We start from the raw sequence: 21,943 nt of genomic DNA on the forward strand, positions 1-21,943 counted from the left end.
TCCTTGCTGTTACTAAGAATACAAAAATATATAGTCAGCACTGCCTTTAGCACGAAGGATTTAAGCGACAAATAAGTATGTATAAGTAGCATATGTGCATATATCGCTTCTGTACGCGTCACGTGATTGGGGACGTACTTTCCAATCAGGAAACAGGAAGTCTAGAAATTTATTAAATCGTCTATTAAATTGCTCTAAGTTTTTAATTGCCAATTAAAATAACGCAAAAGAAATCTTTTCTATCAATTCAAACACAACGATTGGCGTAGTTTGGATATATTTTTATTTGAAGATCGTCGATGACAGACGGAAGAAAAATAGGGAATATCATTGTGCGCTTGCGTTGAAAGCAACGCTGACGCAGAAGGTACGTCAGCTGTTTTGTTAGAGGTGCGTGCATCGGGAATAGTATATTGTTGATTGGAGGGGCACTTCGCAGTTTGTTGGTCCGATCATATTTCTTTGTTTATTTGATGTGCAAAATCGTACTATAATCATAGAAAACGTCCTGCCGCGAGTGAAAGACCACGACGCGTCGAGGAGCAACAAAGGAAATCGTAGTAACGGCTGCACACTGTCTGGTAAACCCGCTGGAAATTGATTCTGTCGAGGAGCAGTGTTCGCAAAGGCGTCCGTCCGACTGTAGTGTTCTGTGCTACCACTTCAGGAGGTTTAGGACGTTCCGCTTCCTGGAACAGGCTGCAGACTTTACTTCCAGAAGAAAAATATGGCACAAACAACGAGCAGCGCTCTAAGGGCACTTGCCCTCGAATATAAAAGTCTTCAAGAAGAACCCGTGGAGGGATTCCGCGTGAAACTCGTTAACGAGGACAACATGTTTGAGTGGGAAGTAGCTATCTTCGGGCCCCCGGATACGCTTTACCAAGGAGGATACTTCAAGGTAATTATTAGAATTATTCGTAGCCTTTGTTCGCTTTGGAAACTCGGCCGAGATAAAAATTTCATTCTTTTTATCATTTTTACATGTAAACACTACAGTCGGGCATACTTTTCATTTTGTTGGTTATGTTTCTGCTTTCTCTTTCAATAGAGTTTTAAGCATATTTCTCTTTTCATCAGAAAACATTATTTTGATTGTTCCAATCGCCAAATATGGTTATAAATTTTCTATATGTAATATAAATTTTGCTTTGGTAATTTTGTAACACTTCTTCATTTCCCTTTTGTCTGGACTTTGTATGTTTAAAAATACTGTTTTTATGATAAGTCGGTTTCCGTTAATTTTAACAATGTATATATTTGAAAAACACGAACATCTATCAGCGTTCCTACGTGAAGGTTGTTCGATGATGACACGATGAAACATTACGATTACCTTGACCAGAAAAGTAACAACGTGAGTGAGTAGTTTTGCCGCGACCGATCGTTGATTTCCCCAATAATAATATGCGTTGCGGTGGTTATCGCTGTTTTGCTCGTCTTTCCTATCCGCGTTACAATTCGATGAATGTTTTCATGCACAAGTCAGAAGGCGACTTTCAAGCAGCGTTGAGTAATCCTGAAAATTAAAGATTACTCAATACGGCCGGATCGATTGCGTTCCACGCTCATTTTCTCTTCCTATAGTGTTTTTCCTATTGGATTTTTCCATGTGTAATGTAACTCGTGATTGATAATACACCTCGAGACACAGTATCATTGTTGTTATTATAGAAATGTTTTCCAACTACCGTTCTCGATATATGTATTATGCGGTACGCGTATACAATATAATGTAGATTCAATTTGGAAAACTGTATTATATGCTATAGTGTATATTAGTATACGGTATACAAATAATACAATCTCCAATTTCTGGTTTATTCTTTCTCTCTTTTTTTTTAAATCTGCTGCTGCAAATAGTTGCGCTATCATTCTGCGCTTTCAATCTAGTCTCTAGCGAGCAGAAAACGAATTCTACCGTTGCCGTACGGTTATACGGTTTTTTGTAGAGTTCGCGTCCGCTTTCTAAACCACTCTCCGCTTCGTTATGAATTTACGAACGCTTATTCACGTAACGCGAGCGTTACCTATCTTCCCACAATGTAACTGGTCGCAACGAGCACAGGCCTGACAACACACCGTTATTTGCGAATCGTATCGTACCGTACACGTGATCAGCATCTACGTGGGTGCCGCAAATCCTGTTCCACAAGATTCTAACCCGCGCTTTATAATCGTAACGCGCCTCTGTCGTAAACAGTATCGTTACACGTTATTATCACGGTAACACGTTCTTTGTTGCTGCCTGGTTATCGCGGTTTATCCAATACACGAACAGTGTCTGACGAAGGTATTCAGACACATATCATAGATAATTTTTATGAATATATAATTTGCAAAATATAAATATGTATACGAACACTTTTGTAATTCCATTAGCAGCGTAATGAAACACGACTAGTGTGATTATATTGGGGAAAGTTAGGATCAATCTTAAAACGTATATCTTGGCTTAAAAGTCTTGGTGAGTTTACATTTGTTCCCATACTGGAGGATAATTAATGAACAGCTAAAAGATATTATTCGACTTAGTATTTTATACGCTAAAGAAAGTATACGATGTTGATTTATGAATAACGTTATTAAGAAATTCATAATCTTTATCAAATATTAAAACATTGTTAAAAATAAATGATGTTCTAAGAATTTTGAACGGCAATGTATATAGAAATTATGAGAAGTTTATTGCAAACATATACTTTGTAAAAAGTTAATATAATTCGTGGCCTCAAACATGTCCTTAGTGGTAAAGGTCGTTTTATTAAATATGTATTAATAAATTTTGAATACTGTGGTCTATGTTTTCTAATTTACATATCAATTTTTAATTAAATATATATTCGCAGTAAATATCTTGTAACTTCCATATACATTTTCAGATTTGTTTTACACTTTACCAAGGTAATTATGATAATCGTATCTCATTACAGGGCTAATGAAATTTCAGAATATTTTATATAACATGTATAATATATTCCTTAAAAATTTTTATTAGTATCCAAATATTTCTGCGAGCCACAGTATATAATATTGTAATTTTGAGTGAATGTGTCATAAAGAAATCGTATAAAAGATTTATTTGAAGTATTAGTGAAATGAATGAACGTTTATTTTAAGGTATTGAACAAGCGCGGATTAACTGGGAAAATATACATATACTAGACTGAGATACGTACTGCTACGTAGAAATTTGGCTGCACGTGGCAAGAATGTGTGCCATGTGTGTGAAGTCGTTAATGCAGTCTGATTGACATGCGAAAAAGTTCTAGTTGTAAGTAAATCGTTGAATTCTTTCACTTGACTGCATTGTTTGAATTATTAAAATTGTATAATAGTTGAAAAAAATGTATAATCGTTCCATTTATCATTATACTAATAGACCATTAGTTATTTATATACAAAATACGTATTACAATATATGTAATATATGACAAAAGGAGGATGAATTTACGTTACAACCCAATAATATGAAATATATATATATAAATCGGGGACGTTCCTGCTACAAAAATCTTGTCGACTAGTTAAAATAAAAAATTATGACACGACTCGATATTTTAACACGTTCGCAATTATTGCTTCGATGTAGCTCGAGGTATTTCACGTAGAAATGCAGTTCTCCTCGAGCCTCTTCGATCGAATCGAGCTCTTCTTGCGCTCTCGAGTTAATCGACACGGAATGTGCGTAAATACATAGCGGAGCGCAGATTCGTTCGTCGAATTAAATTCTGATCGTAGCTGAGTCCGAACAATTACGCGCAGTCGCCAATCGCCATGGACAATTCCATTTACCGAACGGAAATAATAATTCACGATTTACGTTAAACCGTCACTTTTTTTTCAAGGATTTACGGATCGACCCAGTGAAGTCGAGCCGTAACGCGTGTTGCCACGTTACATAAAACGCCATCGAGCATTGTCTTGTGTCTATCTTTGGCCGGCATCCCTCGAATCACCTGAGCGACTTTCACCCAGTCCCATTCCGACTGAGATGAACAAGCCAGATTTTTCTCCCTGAGGAAAACCGTCGTATCTCGCAAACAGGTCATCGCGAACCCCGATAAATGGGTCTTCTCGGTGTATACGTTTGTGTTGTCAGCTTTATTTTCTACTATTGGCGGCTCCACTCCCACTGATTTTGGCCCACTTAATTCTTTCACCTCAGAACAGTGAGAGATTGGCAACGCGAAACTGTTGTTAGTCAAATCGATATGCAACTCCCGCCAGCAACCTTAAACACCGTCAGAATCACTCGACGCGTCAATTCTTCCATATCGTTCGCTTAATTTTCTCGTTCTCGAGTTACAGCTCGTAAATGCGTGGCACAAGCGAAGCTTAGGAGATTCTACAGCACAAAATAAGACGATAAGCAAGAATAACGAAACTGCATTGGAGGTTTCGTTTTTGAGAAAGTTGAGTTTGGAAGCTTGGTGAAGTAGACGTATTTGACTAATTCCCAATTGGAAAGCGGAGAACGATCGAGGGCCTTTGCCCATCTCATTTCTGTTCAATATATTTTAACGTTTTTAAACAAAATACTGAGCATTACGTAATTTGTATGAGTGTATCCGTAGTTATATCGCAAGAGAATTGTAACGAATTAAATCATGAAGTTACGTAGTAATACACATACAGACCATCTGTTCTTTCTTCCGTTTGACGACGAAACCAAGCAAGGATTTCGACACGTTGCAACGTCAGATCTCCTGTTGCCACGCATTTCCTCTTCTCACCTGCTGCACGTGTGATATGTGTTCGGTAATACCACGGATCCACGATCCTTTCTTTCTTCTATTCGAATATTATCGTCAGCTGAAAAAGTTATTGCATATTTAGCGCGATGACTACTAAAGTTTCTCGTATTGAGAAAAGACGGAACACAATGTGTTAGGAATAATATGATTGTTTATCTTACAATTGCTAGCATAAAATTAATTGACAACATATTGAATTTTGAAATTGCTGCTCTGTAAAAAATGAAAAATATTTCATACTAGTCTTGATATAGAATAATTGAGTTTTTTTTTTAAGAAGGAACGAGTAATATTAGTTTAGCTCAGTTTAATTAATATTAATCTGCATAATTAGGAGTTCAGGAGAGAAATAGAAAATAGGCTGATATTTAATCTGAAAATTAAATGGAAAGATAACTTTGATGAGGAATTGGTTGATAATATGTGGCATTTTTAAAATGTCCTTTCATTTAGGAGTACGATTTATTATGTTTTTTATCTTATCTGCGATCTTCGTTTATTGGAATATTATAAATTATAATATAGTTCGAGTAAAAAAATTCCTTCGATGAACAATGTTAAGTGACCTCGTTGATCGAAGTACCTCTTCAAGGGAACACGATGCCTGTCTTCCTGATTTGGGTCACTTCTTGATCCTTCTGAATCGGCGCGAAGTTTTCAAGGAGTGATGGTAGCCATGTCGTGCAGTGCCATCTAAGGGGTGACCGTCAAGTGCTTATCGCAGAAATAGGTCGAGAAAATTTATAGGTCACGCGATACAGTCGACTCGACGGGCGGAAAAGCGACGAGTAAACGACCCTTTGAAATATCGCGACAACGGAAAATGGACCATCTTTCAACTTGCTCTGTTCCCAGATATCTTTTACGCAATCGAATTCTTATTTTCTAAACCCTTCTTACTTAACCCTTGTTGTATAATCTTTGGGTTCTAGTTTGTGGACTATAATAATCATTTAAATTCAGTTGTTGTTCTGCTGGAAAGTTTGGAGGTTGTAACTTTTTAAATATAATTAATTGCGGTTTTAATACTGTAAAAAAATAATATCGCGACATGATGCGAATTTTTGATGGGATGAAAATAATAAAAAGAATAGATTCTAGTATTACAGGAGAATCTAATATCATAACGAGTATTGGTCCATTCGATATGTTTTTATGTATTATATGCATTGTATGTTTCGTATCTTTAAATTTACCATAAATGTATAGAAATTCGCAGTAAATTCTCTATTTAATGATTCGTAGTAACTCTACTATTCGAATATGTATATGCATTATAATGGCTATTGATATTGCGCACATATGTTTTTTTTTTATCATTCATTACTTTATTGTCAAAGTAATGTGTCCCTGTCACGTGTCAAGAGCGTAACATTATTGAAGAACTCAACGCACATGCTCGTTTGTTCCGTCTGATATAATCGAACGGAATTATCGTTTCTCCTCTGCTTGTTTTTCCAATCGTATCACGTATTTTTTGTTCTCGATCGAAACGATATAAATCTCGATTTTTGTACTGTTATTTTTGCATTGTTTCAGGAAACATAAGAATGGTCGTGTAATTGCATGAATAATCGATCTCGTCCTCGATTCCGCGAATACCTTTCGTCGATGTCATGTGAGATTAGTGACTGATAAGCACGATCAATGTTCCCATGTCACGTTGGAAAGTGCAACAAAATCAACGCTGCTTAGAATACTATAGCAACTATTTCCAATTCAATTACTAACTTGTAATTGTGCCTTATCTTTGTCCTTATCTTCATTCGCAATGTCATTACGTGTACAGTGGCTCACAAAAGTATTTGGAAGCATGTAGAATTCTTTTCTAATTATGCGTTTATGGAACATTTTGAAATTTCATTAATACTGTAATAGGATCCGACTACCATATTGAAATTAAAGATTAAAGTGTTGCAAATTTATGTAACCTTATCCAAGATCATATACGACATATAGAAGCTTCTCGGAATCTCGCGCTATCGTCTGTAAATTGATTCGTTAAGTCTCCTCATAATGTGGTACTGTGCACAAGTACGTATCATTATATGAATTGGAGTGTAGGAAGAAGTTCTCGGCTTGAAAACTCCAAAATTAAAAACACAAACGATCCTGCGTCGTTGAAAATCGTCAAAGAGTTGTTAAAATTATCATTAGGCTGATACAAGCGCGATTTTGAATAGGAAATATCGTGATCCAGACTTGAAATTCGAACCTCTGGGTAATTAGTTAAATACACGAGCCAGCATGGTAGAAATTATTCTACCGCGGAAATGTAAACAAACGCTCAATGGAAAGTAACTTAATTCTAGGACGCGCTATCCCGGAGGACGAGGTGGATATTTGGGCCATGACCAGGTTGCGATCAATATAGCGTCCCGTCGGCAAACCATCGACGAAAGTGCGCCAACAAAGTCGGGAACGACCCTTATGTACACCCTGTGTGCGAAATGGATTCATTCTATACCAATGCAAGTGCATGGAACGCGCCATGAAAGGGAAGAACGCGTCCCTTCTCTCAGCCATGTTTCACTGCGATACACGGATGATCATCGATTTGCTGATACCTTGTCGTTATTCCATCGGTTATTATCGATACAAAGCTACGTATTCATTACGCGTCCATTATCGACGATATCGCCTTTGTCCCACGGGTTTTTGTCTTTCCAGGAAATGATCACAATTCGCTATTTGCCATTAAAACAAACAGATGCTAACAGACTCGCTTCCATGACGTTTCAGCGAGTAGTTACAAGTCGACAAGAGTATCCCTTCGATACGTAGAACAAATCGAATTTTATAGAGCCCTCGGTTCTTGGGTGTTTTCCGGGTAAATTCATCCCTCGCGCGATTACGTTTCCCCCGAGTTCGAGCCACATCAGCGTATCGCCTATCGTTCGTTCAATTTTTTCTGGACGCGTCGAGCAATTCGCAAATGACTTGTAAATAATTTTCGGAACCCTGAACAAGGGCCTTTGTGATAATTTACATAAACGATTATCGATCCGTCGTAACGTAGCATCGTCTTAACGCGCGTCGTGCGCTCCCGTTTTCTTTCTGTTCCAGGCACACATGAAGTTCCCGCCCGATTATCCGTACAGTCCACCCAGCATTCGGTTTATGACGAAAGTTTGGCACCCGAACGTATACGAGGTGAGTAAATACAGGAATTATCGATCCCCCGTGTGCTTCTTTTCATCCCCTTCCGTATGGCTCGACTGTTTTTTTCTCTCGTTCTCTCCCTTCTCTCGGTTGAATCTTTCTCCCGCAGTCAACCATCCCCTTTCGTTTTTTCCGATTTCCTCGTTGTCCCTTACCCTGCGTGTTGTAAATCTCGCGTCGTTGCTCGAAGAACTCGCGAAATCTGCAATCAGAAGTGTAGCGTCGTTTCGCTGGGAAATCCAGCGCCTACAAGTACTCGATATTTCCAATCTTCGAATATCAAGCGGTCGTAATTTCGACAGCCGACTCTACTATCGTCACAGGCATGATCGCTGGTCTTGTAATAGAACATTTTTTTCTCCCTCAATTCGCGATCGTCGATATCGAATCTCGCTTTTATAATTGCGACTCTTCCTGAAAAACTACGTTTCGTACTACCGAGGGCTGAAAATTGCCGTCGATCGAAGATACCTTATCAACTTGGAGCGCATCTGTGACGGGTTCTTCGTGTGACCCTTCAGCGACTAGCAAAGAGTCAACGACCGTCCAAAGCTCGTTGGACATCCGTATCCAGTCACTTGTTGGAAGGGATGGGACTAGGCGAACATGCCGCGGCTAACGGGAATAAACGCACGTAAATCTCACGCGTCCAGTAACATGCATTAATTATACAATGGTCGATAGTCGCACCAAGTCAGATCATCACGATGCCGTGCACCATATGAAGATTAGTACATTTGAATTTTATTTTTAGAAACGAGCGAACGTACAGATGAAAGCTGACTGATTTTACTTACGATAACTGTGGGCCTTTAATAGATAGCTATCTAAGATAAGTAAGAAACGGCGACGTGGAATAAGAAGCTCTATCGTTGTTCGGCCAATTTTTTTTACGATGAAAGTTTCGTTCCGTTACATCGTGCGAATAATATCGCCGACAGTTGCGCTTTCGCATACGCTATTTTCCATGCAATGAATACTTTTCATACGTTACGTATTTCCATGCTCTCGCGCAGAGGCCAATGCACTTCCACATACCATCAACTCGAACGCCTCTTGCTTTCTTCCATTCGCAAAAACGTAACAACGAAGAAGAATATAAGTAATTTGTTTAATGAGTATATAATGGAGTGGCCCGAGTGAACACGAGGATTGTCTGTCACCTCGGTGAACTCTGTAACCAGTGCTCCACGATTATCAGTCAATCGAAGCATCTGCACGTCTCGTCGGTCTTTTTTCTTCTTTTTCTTCTTTTTCTTTTTTCACCGACACTCAACGTGTCTCGCCTTTGTTTCTCCAACGAGATAGACCGCTCGTCGCCGATGTAAAAAGGGGGAAGAGTACCCTCGTTGCATCGCACGATTACATTATGGATGTCACACGCGATTTGAGTACTGCCGTCCTTAGTTAGAATCTCGTATCTACCATTTTGAAACGCTCGAGGAAACCGAAATTTTATGATTTTTTATCACCTTTGCTTCTTTTTCGATCAATTAAAAATATTTGATTAGTTTATATAATTGTCATAAATAAGTATACAAGCGGTAGGGGCTAACACATAATTACTAAAATTTATTACCTCCCGGTAACTCTTGCGAATAATTTCAATACATTTTTCATACGCATCACGTCTCAATCTTGCATAAATACAACCTTGTAATCGATTAATCGTTCCCTTGATAATTGAAATCTAGGTTAATTATCACGTTTCATAGAAGAGATCAGCAGGTGTATACGTTTTCGGATCCGTTTGAAATTTTATCGGTATGATCAATTCAGACTTCGCTACAGGACTTGGCTACTTAACACGTTGAATACGGCTAACTCCTTACTCCATGGTGGTTTCACGGTTCATCGTGGCCGCTCCTGGAGGCGAGTGACTCCGCGTTGACGTCAAGCGTTTCACGCGTTAAGAAAAGACATTAGATCACACTGAACGCTCGTGACTTCGGCTCAACGTGTAAACAAAATTTCAAAATGTTTTATATAATATATATAGTCGTGAAAAATTTCTACAAGCGTTCGAATGATTCCGTGAGCCAGTGCGAAAATTGAAAACTGCTAGATAAGAGATTTTAAGTAAAAAGGAGGGCAGACCAGCGGAACTTGGCGAATCCTACGTAACCGTGGCACGTTCAATGACGACCGAATAACTTTCCACGAAACCTCTTTGTCCGCGTGAGTCACGTGCATGAGAGATTTCTTGCTCCGCGGGGGATCTTACGAGCTCGCTCTAAACACGAGACAGTGCCAGACAATAATAGTCGTCTCGCTTGAATTTTTCCTCGGCTACAACCGGCGATATGCTATTGTTCTCTCGAAACTGTTTGTCGAATGACAAGTTACGACTTCTTCGCTGAAATCTAAATAATACCATTTCTCTCGAAAAACAAAGAGAATACGGATCTATTGCTTTCTTTTTGAATTTTTCACCGGTAGATAAAAAGCTAACGAAGGTAACGAAAGAGATCAGTGCTACGCAGATCTTTTCCGTACGTAGTCTAGTTATCGAAGGCCTTCAATGAATCTATTCGCGTCACCATCCTTCGTTCTTCTCGTGCGACACACATATATATATACGAGTAACTACAAAATTCTAGAGAGTCTTCTATAGAGTTACCGATCTATAAATCCGAAGTACCTATTAAAAACGCAACAATAACATATTTTTCTATTTATTGTATACATATACTACTACACGTGTTTACCATTTAAATATAATCTGACTGCATGTACCGACACCTAAAGTCTTTCTATATGTTTAGAAGATCCGTCAAATTTTGCCAAGTAACAAAATAGTTCTATAATCTTCGACGATTACAAGTACCAGTTTCGTTATTGCACCTTAGTTTTTGAAAATCAATATTAATCGCGTCACGATCATACGCAGCTATGATGTATAATGTATATGCTACGTACATGTTAAAAATAAGCAGACGCCCGGCTTTCGCGCGACAGCGTGCACTTCGTTTATTTCTGTGCCACTTTGTATCGAATGCACCTCGTTATCAACCGAAGCGCTTCAATATTCCGTGACATGACGACTGATGCAGCGCATCTCTCATCACAAGCACGGCTTGACCCTGGTACACCCACTTCTTCCTCGAGCAGTGGAAGTCAGATACGCCGTTCGAAGAACGGCGTTGAGGTGGAATCATTACAAAATCCGTAGGCTCGTTTGCCCTCGGCGCGGAGAGGTCGTCGCCTTAAGATTCGACGAACCGTAAAACGTCTGACCGGCTGTACGTGCACCAGCATACAGAGCACGAGAGAGAATGAGAGAGGAGAGATTCACGCTCGCTCTCATGTTGCTCCCTGTCCGCGCTTACGCCAGCTACTTCTCCGTCTATCTAGCTCTCCGCCTTTGTAGATGAGAAGAGAGATGCGTGTATACGTGTGTCGCAGGTTTACTCGACTGTGTCGGCGGTTCGTATATCGACAGAAATTACGCGTGTATAGGTGCTGCCGTTTACGAGCGACTCTAAGGCCGTAAGGTGGAAACGCTCTGGGATAAGGTCGCGCTTAGGACTTCGATCTACTATTTAACCCCTTAACGCCACAATTTTTAACTAGTGGCGCACGAGTTTTTAGAACACGCAATGCCTGACTATTCGGTTAGCAGCACTGACGACCGCTTTTGTTTTAGATTGTCAAATAAAAATAATAACTAGAATTTTAGTAATCAGTTTGCCCCTGTTATAAAATGGAAAAGATCGAAAATCGCTACCTTAATTATTTTTTACCTAATCGGTCAAAATGCGTAATTTCGTTTTTAACGGAATTGGGTAAAAGCGAGGAAAAATTTATATAGCGCGAGTTAGTTTCCTTTTGACATATACGTAGAAGATACGTTTCTAAGTAACACACGCTTTGAATTTCACGGCAGTCTTTTTTGGTTTATGAGACAGGCGATTTTGAAATATTATAAAAATAATCTTCTTAGAAAAGAAAATTTAGTCTTTACGATTTCAACCTTGACATATATTTTCAAGATTTTCGCTATGAAGTAAACGCGCTCGTGGCAAAGGGTGCCGCACCCCATTCCGGAAAAGATTTTAACCTGATCTAAGCCAAGCTCGATTTCGACACGTATAACGAGATTTTATTCTAAAAACATACTGACTAATAAACAGTTATAAGTAACTACAAAGAAATGTAAACATTTATTTTGCATTTAAATTTGCTTAATATTCTGTTACTGTCAATAAACCAGGTTTAACGTTTAGTTTCGTTTTGAGTTTCGAAATAAGTACGGTTTACAAAATCTCGTGTCTCAAGAATCAAAAGAGACCGGCGCAAGATTCAAAGCGTATGTTGCTTAGAGACGTATTTCCTAAAATATATGTCAAAAGAAAAATGATCCGTGCTATGCGAGTTTCTGTGAATTTTTGCTCGGAATTATTTCGTCCCTATACAATAATATATTTTTTTGGTAATTTTTACTTTATTCTAATTTAATTTGACAGAAATATGTCGACGTAGATATTAGTTACAGAAATATACAAATACATTTAATATTATTTAATATATGTGAATATCTTCGAAAAGTAACTTACTGGATACGAATCAGTTGAGATAAAATATCGCGAATGTTGCAAACCGTTCGCAACAGTTAACGGAACAAGAATCTCGCGCAGCTTTCTCCAAACACCACGAAAATCAACTACTTGTCTCAAAGGAGTTTGCTCTTGCGCTTGTATCATTGTAATTGTTCGTTTAAAAAATAGTCAGTCGTCGTGCGGAGAGCTTACGAGGGTCGTTTAATTCGAGATAATTCTTCTGGAAGCTTAATCGGTATACACAAGCTTTTGTACTTATACATGTTTGTGAACGTGAGTGTATCTTATCTTCACATTTCTTATCTTCTTTCTTCTTGATTAATATTTATTCGAGTACGTAAGTAGAGAAATGGAACGGATAAATATCTCGAAAACGTGGACCAGTCGAATTAAATGGCACGCACGCCTACGCGTTCTGTCAAGATATTTAGAAGCGTTGATCGTCTGTGAGGTTTCCTGTTTGGATCGGTCAGCAGAGTTTCTCCTCCGCATCTACATATCTCGCTGTGATTCACCGTCATCGGAAGCGCGAAAGTGGTTCAGTCACCTCGTCAAAAATAATTCCACTGTTCGTCGCATTTTAGATTAAATTGAACATCGTATATCGCAGATGTTGCCATCGCTCGTAATTTCTTAGATTATACCGCTATTAAAATAGAGCGGTAACATTGGCAATGATCGAGTTGTATTTTCGATTTCCGTGATCGATTTGAACCAAAATAAAGGTAAACCTAATTCCACGCGATTTACGAGAACATAGAAGAACTACGGGCCTCTGCATAGTTCTCGCGATAGTTCCGATCGTGGGGTCTATTTTCGAGGCTGATCGGTGCTCAGCAAGGTTCTCACCTCGTTCGATGAGATACTCTTCGCTTCTCTGCCTCTTTCTCCTTCTCCTGCCTGCATCGCTAATTTTAAAAATTTACTCTTTCGGTATTTTGCTCGCACGAAATGCTGACGACGACAACGGCGACGTGGTTACTCTTGAAAACGTCGCAATATTCCAAGTATTTTTTCTCTATCGAAGTCACATTATCTTATCTCACGTACTGTCCAACATATGTATTATCCTATATTGTTATACACAGATATTTGGATACTTGCAAATTATTGTAAATGCATAGAATATACATTGAAAGGAAGTTCTTTAGTCCAATGTTGGCCTTTAATCTTAGTCAAGTATACGCAATTAATAAATATTTATGAATAATTAACATTGCTTAATATAAATAAAAGACGATAATTAAAAGTAGATAAATATTAATCGACCGAAGACATGTGACTTCAAGTATGTTTAATTTATTCTATCGAATATATTACGTTGCTTTAGTTATTTAAAGTAGCTACGAGACTCTGAAATAACAAATTATGAAGTTGGACAAATGTTAATTAATCTGATGAGATCTTCGATAAAAAAAAAGTAAAGAGCTATATCTTTAATAGCAGTGACGTGTTAAGTGTGTTTACTCAATGTCGAAGCCTTAAAGTCTTAAAATATACGTGTCTCCAGCCACGTTCTAAAAGCTTATATAAATTTTATGAAATGTTAACTATTCAATACAATTAAACAGAGAACTGGAGTAACGCGCATATATTCCTCGTTTCAGATTGAATTTAACACAGCATTTGGTCTTTGTTATGACAAAAAGCGAAGAATTAATAGTAGAGAAACGTTTCTCTATCACAGCTTTCAGAATAAAATAAAAAAGTTAACCTTCTGATCGAATTGCACAAGATATCCAATTAATTAATATATAACACGTACAGTAGCTAACGTACCAACCGTACGCGACTAATTAGTAAAAGATAAGTGGCAATAGACGCTCATTGAAACAGCTCGATACAGATCGCTCTCTGGTACTTGGATCGCATACTAACAAGAGCCGACGAAAAAGAGGCGTTCGCGTTTATTATATCTAAACTCGCGCTGTATAATTAAATCAGGTATTTTCGGGCAACGCGCATCAAAAGCGAGGCTTTATTTTCGCTTCGTAGAAGCGTATAAGCGTCAAACCAGTACAACGTACGAACCGGGGCCGGTTCAGAGATAAAAGTTTGTCGTGTGTTCGAACCATAATCCGGCAAGAAATCTCGCGACCTGTTGCACGCCGTTGAAAATGAAGCGCATCCGTCCTGACGTATCGCTGTTCTATTTTCCTTTCAACTGGATTTCTCTAGGTTCTTGCCAGCCACGAACTTCCATCCGTGACGCACTCTAAGAAAATTTATTCCGCGAACATGATCAAAAAAGATCATTTTGCAAGAAAGATCGTTTCTTCTAGTTGACATATTTCTTCCGACGTTTGGATTTGTATTACTGCAAAATGTTGATTAAAGTTGCAGCTCGCTGTCGTTCAAAGATATCTGAACGTTTGCTCATATTTGACGCAAACTACATTTTAATTAGGCGGACGTAGATAAATCAGACTACAGGGATTTTATTCGTTGTAATTACGAGATTGTGACTTTTTACGAAAATAAAAAAAGAAATGAATCATAAATAGCGATTTGTTTCACTCGTTTACTTCGTTTGATCTTCATTTCACGTCGGAGATTTTATATTCCCACAAGTGCATGAACATCTGCAGTCCGGCAGTTATAGCTACGTATGATACAATATTACGTCGATATTAATGTTAAATTGATTTTTAGAAGCCAATATGCAACGATAAAACCAGTGTTTGTAAATTTAAAATCTTGGAGAACCACTTTGTTAATTGATAAATCTTTTATCTTCAAATTGAACTAGATTAGGAAAAAATATTCTTTCTAAATAAAGACCAGTGACTCTTAATAATTGACGAAATTGAAATACCACAGGCATGTGCATTAAGCGATTAACAAATCAGTTCGGATCATCTTACTAGCTGCGTAAATGATATCGAAAGACATTTTCTGGATGCAGTAGTGGTCGCGAATTTTCGGGAATCGGAGGAGACCGAGAACCAGAAAGGCGTATTCTCTCTCTCTCTCTCTTTCTCTCCTCCTCTATGCTGGCCATTCGCCAACGGCACTGCGGCATGCCATGCTTTTGTCCACAAAGAGCGTGCTTACCACACGAATATATCTTCTTGCATCCTTCTGCCTCGTTCCCGTTCGAACAGTCGTGCTCGATGGAAAGTAGGGAAAGGAGAAAAAAAAAAAAGAAATATTCAAGCCCTTATCTGCGTGACGGTGGATCTTGAGCTGACAGCGTGCAACTTCAACGCGAATCGGAAGATTTTGCAAGCTCCGATTTCCGTGAAAGTCGAACGACCTACTTCCATCTTTTCGCGCTCGTAAAATCCGCAACTCGATAGCATGTAAATTTTCCTCTGCAATCTATTTTTACTCTCTTTCTGTTACCTATCTTCTTATCTTTGCGCGTAAAAGAATCGCTGTCGATCGTAAGGTAAACGATCGTGTTCTCCATGGCGCGGTTTTACACGGTAAACAATGACGCCACGATGCGGAAAACAGACGACAGTGAAAGTTTAATCGCAAGAAGGCGGTTCTCTTTCTAAGAACCTGGAGGAGACGGTTAATCCGTGATCGATCCGATACCTCGAAAGTCATAATGATTCGTGGAATTGTTCGATTTATTTCATAAACATTCTCCGTGTTAAAAAAGTGTTTTCCAACGTTTATTGAACCGCGATCCTCTTTTACAATGTTCAAGCTGTGTACCGATATTACATAATCCTGAAAACCTTCACGGTTTTTCTTTGACACGGTTTGTGTTTGACTTTAACGTTAGTAACTACTACCAGAACTAGTAATCCATCAAAATAGTAATTTATCAAAATGACAGATTTACTTTTTTTACTACTCGTTTTACTGGTAATCTAAAATCATCAAGTCGCCTGAATCATACTGGTAGTAAAAATTACGGTTTCAACTTGAAGAAAACATTTTGCATCTGCAACGACGTTTACTTTGAATTCTAAATATAGTTCTGCTGATATAGAATGAAAATTAGTTTCGATTAATGCGAGTTTCATGGAATATTTAAATGGTTTGTAGTCCTCAAGAAAATTCAAAGGCAACAGATTAAATCGTTGTTTCTATAATTATCAGAAACGTATCTGATTCTTCTGACGAAACTAACACTCTTTCTGAGACCAAAACGTGATTACGTATATATATCTACTTTATTATTATCGTAACACTTTAATTATAATCGTTTAAATATAATACACATATATAGGTATATAAAAAAAAGTAGTTTTAATGTTCCAAGTACTATGCATAATCAAAAGCCAAAAAATTTGTATTTCTAAGCAACGATCAAGTATATACAGATATTTATACTACGTCGAAGTGAATTTATTTGAAGTAAAAAATTATTTCTGCTTTAAAGAAATGCCCACGCTGCAGTCCACGCATTGCGGGATCTTTGCAATCGTTATCCATAAATATTTCAACAAACTAGAGCAAAAAGCATGTACCAAGGAATTAACTAGGTGACCTCGACAAGCTTAAATAGTAATCGATATTTTATAAAAATTTACTCTATCGATTAAACCATAATCAGCCGCAAAAACAAAAATAAATAGGTACTAGAAATCCTCGACTGAAACTTTCTGCAACTTTCTAGAAAACACCTCGCAAACTCTTTAAGAGTCACAAGTAACTATTCACAAGTTAGTAATCTGCGGACGAATTGTACGAAAAGCGTGGAAAATACGCGCGAACTTACACGTACTCGAATCTCGCGCAGGCACTTAATTGGCAAGAGCGCGAGAATGCCACGCTGTTGACTCCGATATACGTAGCCATTTCTTATGCCGATCGATCAGGTTTAAACGCTTCAGTGAACCGGGACGAGAGTTGCACAAAGACATAGGACGCTTGAAGTCGCCCGTGTAAATGCTAATCGAGATTACCAAGTAGATTAGTAGACGTTTCGACTGACTGGATGCGGAAGTGGTCGGCTGGCAACGGCTGACAGACGAGAAACTGCACACGACTTCCTCTCAATGGCCACGTTATTTCACCTATTGTTACGGCTATACGTAACCTATCGATTAAATCTAATTAACTGTCACGTTTCCGTGGCCATTACGCTTTTCATTAGCAGATAAATTCACCCTGTGTATACGTATAACACGTAAATCAGATTTGCATACAATCATATCCGCGTCTGCTTGAATCGGTGAACCACCTCGATCGAAAGAGCGACGAGCGTAGAGCGTAGAGTCGTTGTTGCTCAACTTTCGAGAGCAAACATCTCCTTGCGTCAGAAAATTTGCATCCAATATTCCGCGGAAGCGTAGTTGGCGAACGGTGAGTTCGACGAAAGACGCGTACAATCACGATTCCTTGAAATCAAATCGTTTCTGCGACGACAAGTTTCTCGAAACGAATCAAATATATCACACTTTGGAAATCTACGATAATATAATTGTTCACGAAAATATTCGAACGCTTGTAGAAGTGTATTGCGAATATATCGTGTGTTTTATACTACGTTTTATAGCATTTTCTAGTTTATTAGCAAGTATGATGATCGCTTTTCATCTCTGCAAAGCGATATACAAAAACATGTATAAAATATCCAAAGCACCTGATTTCTTATAATATTGAATAGGTAAAACAGATATGAAAAGTACGTGATAACGTGACAAGTTCTTTTTTCTTAGTTTCTCGTTAGATCCATAAATATAAATTTCTTGAAGATAGCTGAGAAGTACCTAAGATCTCACGAACAATTAATAAAGTGTGATTTATTGAAATGTTCAACAAGATGCAAAAATATATATTTTGATCTCACGACCAAATAAGAGAACAGTTTTCATGAACATGTAGTTAATTATTTCTTTTTTAAATCGCTTATCATGCTTTTTGCCTTCTTCGTATCTGCTCAGATACCATATTTTTACATTTGTTCGTAAAAAATATGACTTTGCATAAATATCTACAATCTCTATTCAGAAATATTGTTGGAACGTTATAAAGTGAACTTTATGTATTTTGCTGAATTCGGATTTAAAAATACATATTCAAGTTGATCTCGACACTAATCATTTGGTACCATCAAATATTTTCATCGATTAACCGATCCCATGGGAAGCGGTTTCATCCAATGGCGGCCATTTCCTTCCTGTGTTTAACCGATATATTACGAGAGCCTCGGTTTATGAATTCGTTCTGGTCGTCTGGTTTTCTTACACGATCAAGAGAAAAAGAAACAGCAAGAGGTTTCTGCGATCAGAGGCGTCGCATGTTTGCGCGTGTTTCAAAGAGGAAACGCGTATATGTTCGTAGTTGGAGCTCCGAATATGGCGCGTAAAGAGGACTGGGCAAGGATTTTCAGGTTCGCGAAAGACGTTACGAGGTTTTATCCTTCGACCCGGACGAGGCTTGTTTCCCCTATGGGCAATGCGCCTTCAGGGACGATTAACGCGGAACTCGCCTCCTTTCCCCTTCTACGATCAAATAATTCTCTTCTTGACAAAGTCGATCTATGTCCTTGAAAATTTGTTTCCCAGATCTGGATGCATGCGTTAACCATTGAAAGTAATGGAATATCTTTATTGCTCGAAGAACGTTCTCCGTTATTAGTACTTTTCTATCTGAATATGAAAAGATCATCTAGGTAATTAGATTTTGTTCATGTCCTGCAGAATGGAGATCTATGCATATCAATCCTGCATCCACCAGTAGATGATCCACAAAGTGGAGAACTGCCATGCGAGAGGTGGAATCCAACACAGAATGTCAGGTGAGCATCACAAGTAGGAATAGCTGATCCAAAGCTGAATGTTAAATACTCTTGGCATATGTTGAAACACATACCTTGCATCTTGCTGTTGATTACTGTAAATATAAAGAAGTAACGCGGAGAAACGACAAATGAACTCTCGTTTTGAAATAGGACGATCCTGTTGTCCGTGATTTCGCTTCTGAACGAGCCCAATACATATAGCCCTGCCAACGTGGATGCCTCGGTGATGTATAGGCGCTGGCGCGACTCCAAGGGTAAAGACAAAGAGTATGAAAATATCATAAGGTACAATAATATTGATCTATTCCGCATCCTACAGATTTTTCCACATATCCTGCACGTAATACTTCCCTTTTATCTCTTCGCGCTACCTTATCACATAGAATACTGATCAAACACATACGTGGAAGTGTAATATCAAATTTATCGCGATGTAAAGCCTTGTAAATTTAAAATATTGCAAGTTAGAGAACGAGCAAAACACTCGTGTTATTATTCTTTTTGGAGAAAAGATACGACGAAGGTCAGGCAAAGCAACGCACGTACATCCAAGAAGTGGTTGGTTGATTACAGAAAACAAGCACAAGCAGCAAAGATGGAAGCTGAGAAAGAGGGGATCGTCGTACCAGTAACATTGGAAGATTACTGCATCAAGACTCATGCGAGGCCAGCTGAACAACAGCTAGACATGACAGATTTCTATGATGATGAGTACGAGCTGGACGACGACGACGATGACGAGCAAATGAGCGCCAGTGACTACGAAGACGGTGACGACAGTGGCAACGGAGAGTCGTGATCCATTTTCTCAAACTATTAAAAAAAAAAAAAACTCGAAAACGCTAATTATTATCAGTTCTGTATAGATTAATAAATTAACGGGCTTCTAAACCGGACGCTCTCTCTTTTCAGACGTGCCACCTTAAATTCAAGTACGCGTTTAAAAAAAAAAACTTAAATCGTCGTTAGGTATTTAAGTAGGCTCGTATTTTAGGATGATGTCGATAATATCACATTATTCTCCGTCACAATATCTTAGACTAAATCAGAATAAAATTCGTTGATTAGTTATTTATCATTATATTATTTTTGTTGATCGTGATCATTTCAATCTAAGATTGAATAGTTTTGCAATGTAGTTTGATTTCGATTCAACTAATAAAAATATTTATAAACCCGTTATAACACCATGAGGATGTAACGAGATTTTATTAGAATATACACATTAAGAAGTGATATGTAATTTGGAAAATCTCGATAAATGAAATAAGAATTCGAAAGATTCGGAATTCTATGTATACTAAATTGTTGAGAATGCCGTGTTTATAAGCTCTTTAAATTAAGCAATATACGGTATGAAAATAAGTACTTTGTTAGAAGCACTGTGCTTGTTGTGTTGTGGTTGGCACGTCGATCTTTTAACTAGGTAAAAAGTAAAAAGGACCAATTGATTTACCTTATGGTGATCAGCGTTCGATAAAATTAATCATAAATGAAAAGTACAATGATTGGGCTGGCTCAAATCTTCTTTATCCGTGTGTTGTATTTGAAATTATCAGTGGGTATATCAATTGATCCTGCATTTTAAATCTACGATAAAAATTTACATTGAATAAAGTGAAATTCTTCTGTTTCGTATGATTATTTATGCTATAAAGCCAAAAGTTGGTAAGAAATTCGGATGTGTGAGAAAAGAAGCAAACTGCCAAAAAAGACCTGTTAAACATTCTTCGTAGTCGTAAATTTTATTTGAAACAGGTATACTGTTGGGAGAAAGTTTCTTAAATGTTATTTTTTTTTTTTTCGATTTAATTAACTAATTCAAACCATTTTTCTTCTTTTATACACACAGATTTATATAAGTTTAAATATTACGTTAGACATTTATATTTGTTGTTTATAATGGAGCTACGAGGATTGTCTTTTGCGAAATAGTGTAACGTTTTAGGGCAGGTCTTTCGACAGCTTGTTTATTCATGATTTCTAAACATAGAATATAATTTTTTCTATGAACGATATATCTTAAGTTTCAATGATTTTTCATTAATATAATTAAATTCCTTTGAGAAAAGTACTAAAGTACGTCTATGAACTTCTACGTGCATTGCGCTACATCCACAAAGTTAGTTTAGCTTATAACAATTATTAAGATCTCTTGATGTTAAGTATTATCTTTCACACGGGGACGAAGCTTTGTAGGTGAAGTTAATTAAACATAAGCTTACTACTTAAGTGAAAGGAATACCAGATACAGCTAACCTACTCTGTGGTAGTGTATCTGTGCTCGTACGACTGAAATTGTAAATAGTACATGAAAATCAATCTTAAAGACATGAAATGTGTAAATGGTACTTCTATCTTCGTTCTCCATTAGCCATTTTATTAAAAGACCAAAATTAAGTGTTGAAAAATGTTAAACGGTAAAATAAAAGCAAAAGAATATTTAAATTTCAATATTGTCTAAAGGAAACATATACTCAGCGCTTGTAGTGATATAGCAAACAAAAAGTAAATATTCCCTAGTTCCTTGACATACCTATAACATATTTACATGAAGGTAAAACCTTTTTCATTTCTGTCTCTCTCATGTTGTCCCTAGTTACTTAATAATAGATGAAACAACTGTGTAAGACACTGACATAACACTAATAATTTATATACTATATAATTCTTTCCTCCTTTTTTTGTACATACCAATAAAATCTCTTCGTACAATTTAATAAAACTAGCGCAACAATATTAACGCACTTTGTTAATAG

General features: G+C 37.6%; 1 protein-coding gene across 2 annotated transcripts; it reads left to right on the forward strand.

Moving 5' to 3' along the window:
• Positions 1-370: 370 nt before the first annotated feature.
• LOC139989426 (ubiquitin-conjugating enzyme E2 R2) lies at positions 371-21,638 on the forward strand. Of its 2 annotated transcripts, XM_072007809.1 has the most exons (5): positions 378-901; positions 7,824-7,910; positions 19,084-19,181; positions 19,335-19,469; positions 19,758-21,638. In XM_072007809.1, the coding sequence occupies exons 1-5, from the start codon at positions 728-730 to the stop codon at positions 19,981-19,983; spliced, it is 720 nt and encodes a 239-aa protein (XP_071863910.1). In that variant the 5' UTR covers positions 378-727; the 3' UTR covers positions 19,984-21,638. The 2 variants fall into 2 exon arrangements, with proteins under 2 accessions (XP_071863911.1, XP_071863910.1); XM_072007810.1 differs by lacking the exon at positions 7,824-7,910 and having other exon boundaries at positions 371-901.
• The last annotated feature ends 305 nt before the right edge of the window (positions 21,639-21,943 follow it).

Source organism: Bombus fervidus, chromosome 7 (assembly GCF_041682495.2).
Source record: "Bombus fervidus isolate BK054 chromosome 7, iyBomFerv1, whole genome shotgun sequence".
Taxonomy (NCBI): domain Eukaryota; kingdom Metazoa; phylum Arthropoda; class Insecta; order Hymenoptera; family Apidae; genus Bombus; species Bombus fervidus.

Excerpts from the sequence above, each read along its gene's own strand:
- LOC139989426 (XM_072007809.1), top strand. The coding sequence starts at position 728 with ATGGCACAAACAACGAGCAGCGCTCTAAGGGCACTTGCCCTCGAATAT. Across the intron at positions 902-7,823 it reads ACCAAGGAGGATACTTCAAG|GCACACATGAAGTTCCCGCC; the intron begins GTAATTATTAGA and ends TTTCTGTTCCAG. Across the intron at positions 7,911-19,083 it reads GGCACCCGAACGTATACGAG|AATGGAGATCTATGCATATC; the intron begins GTGAGTAAATAC and ends CATGTCCTGCAG.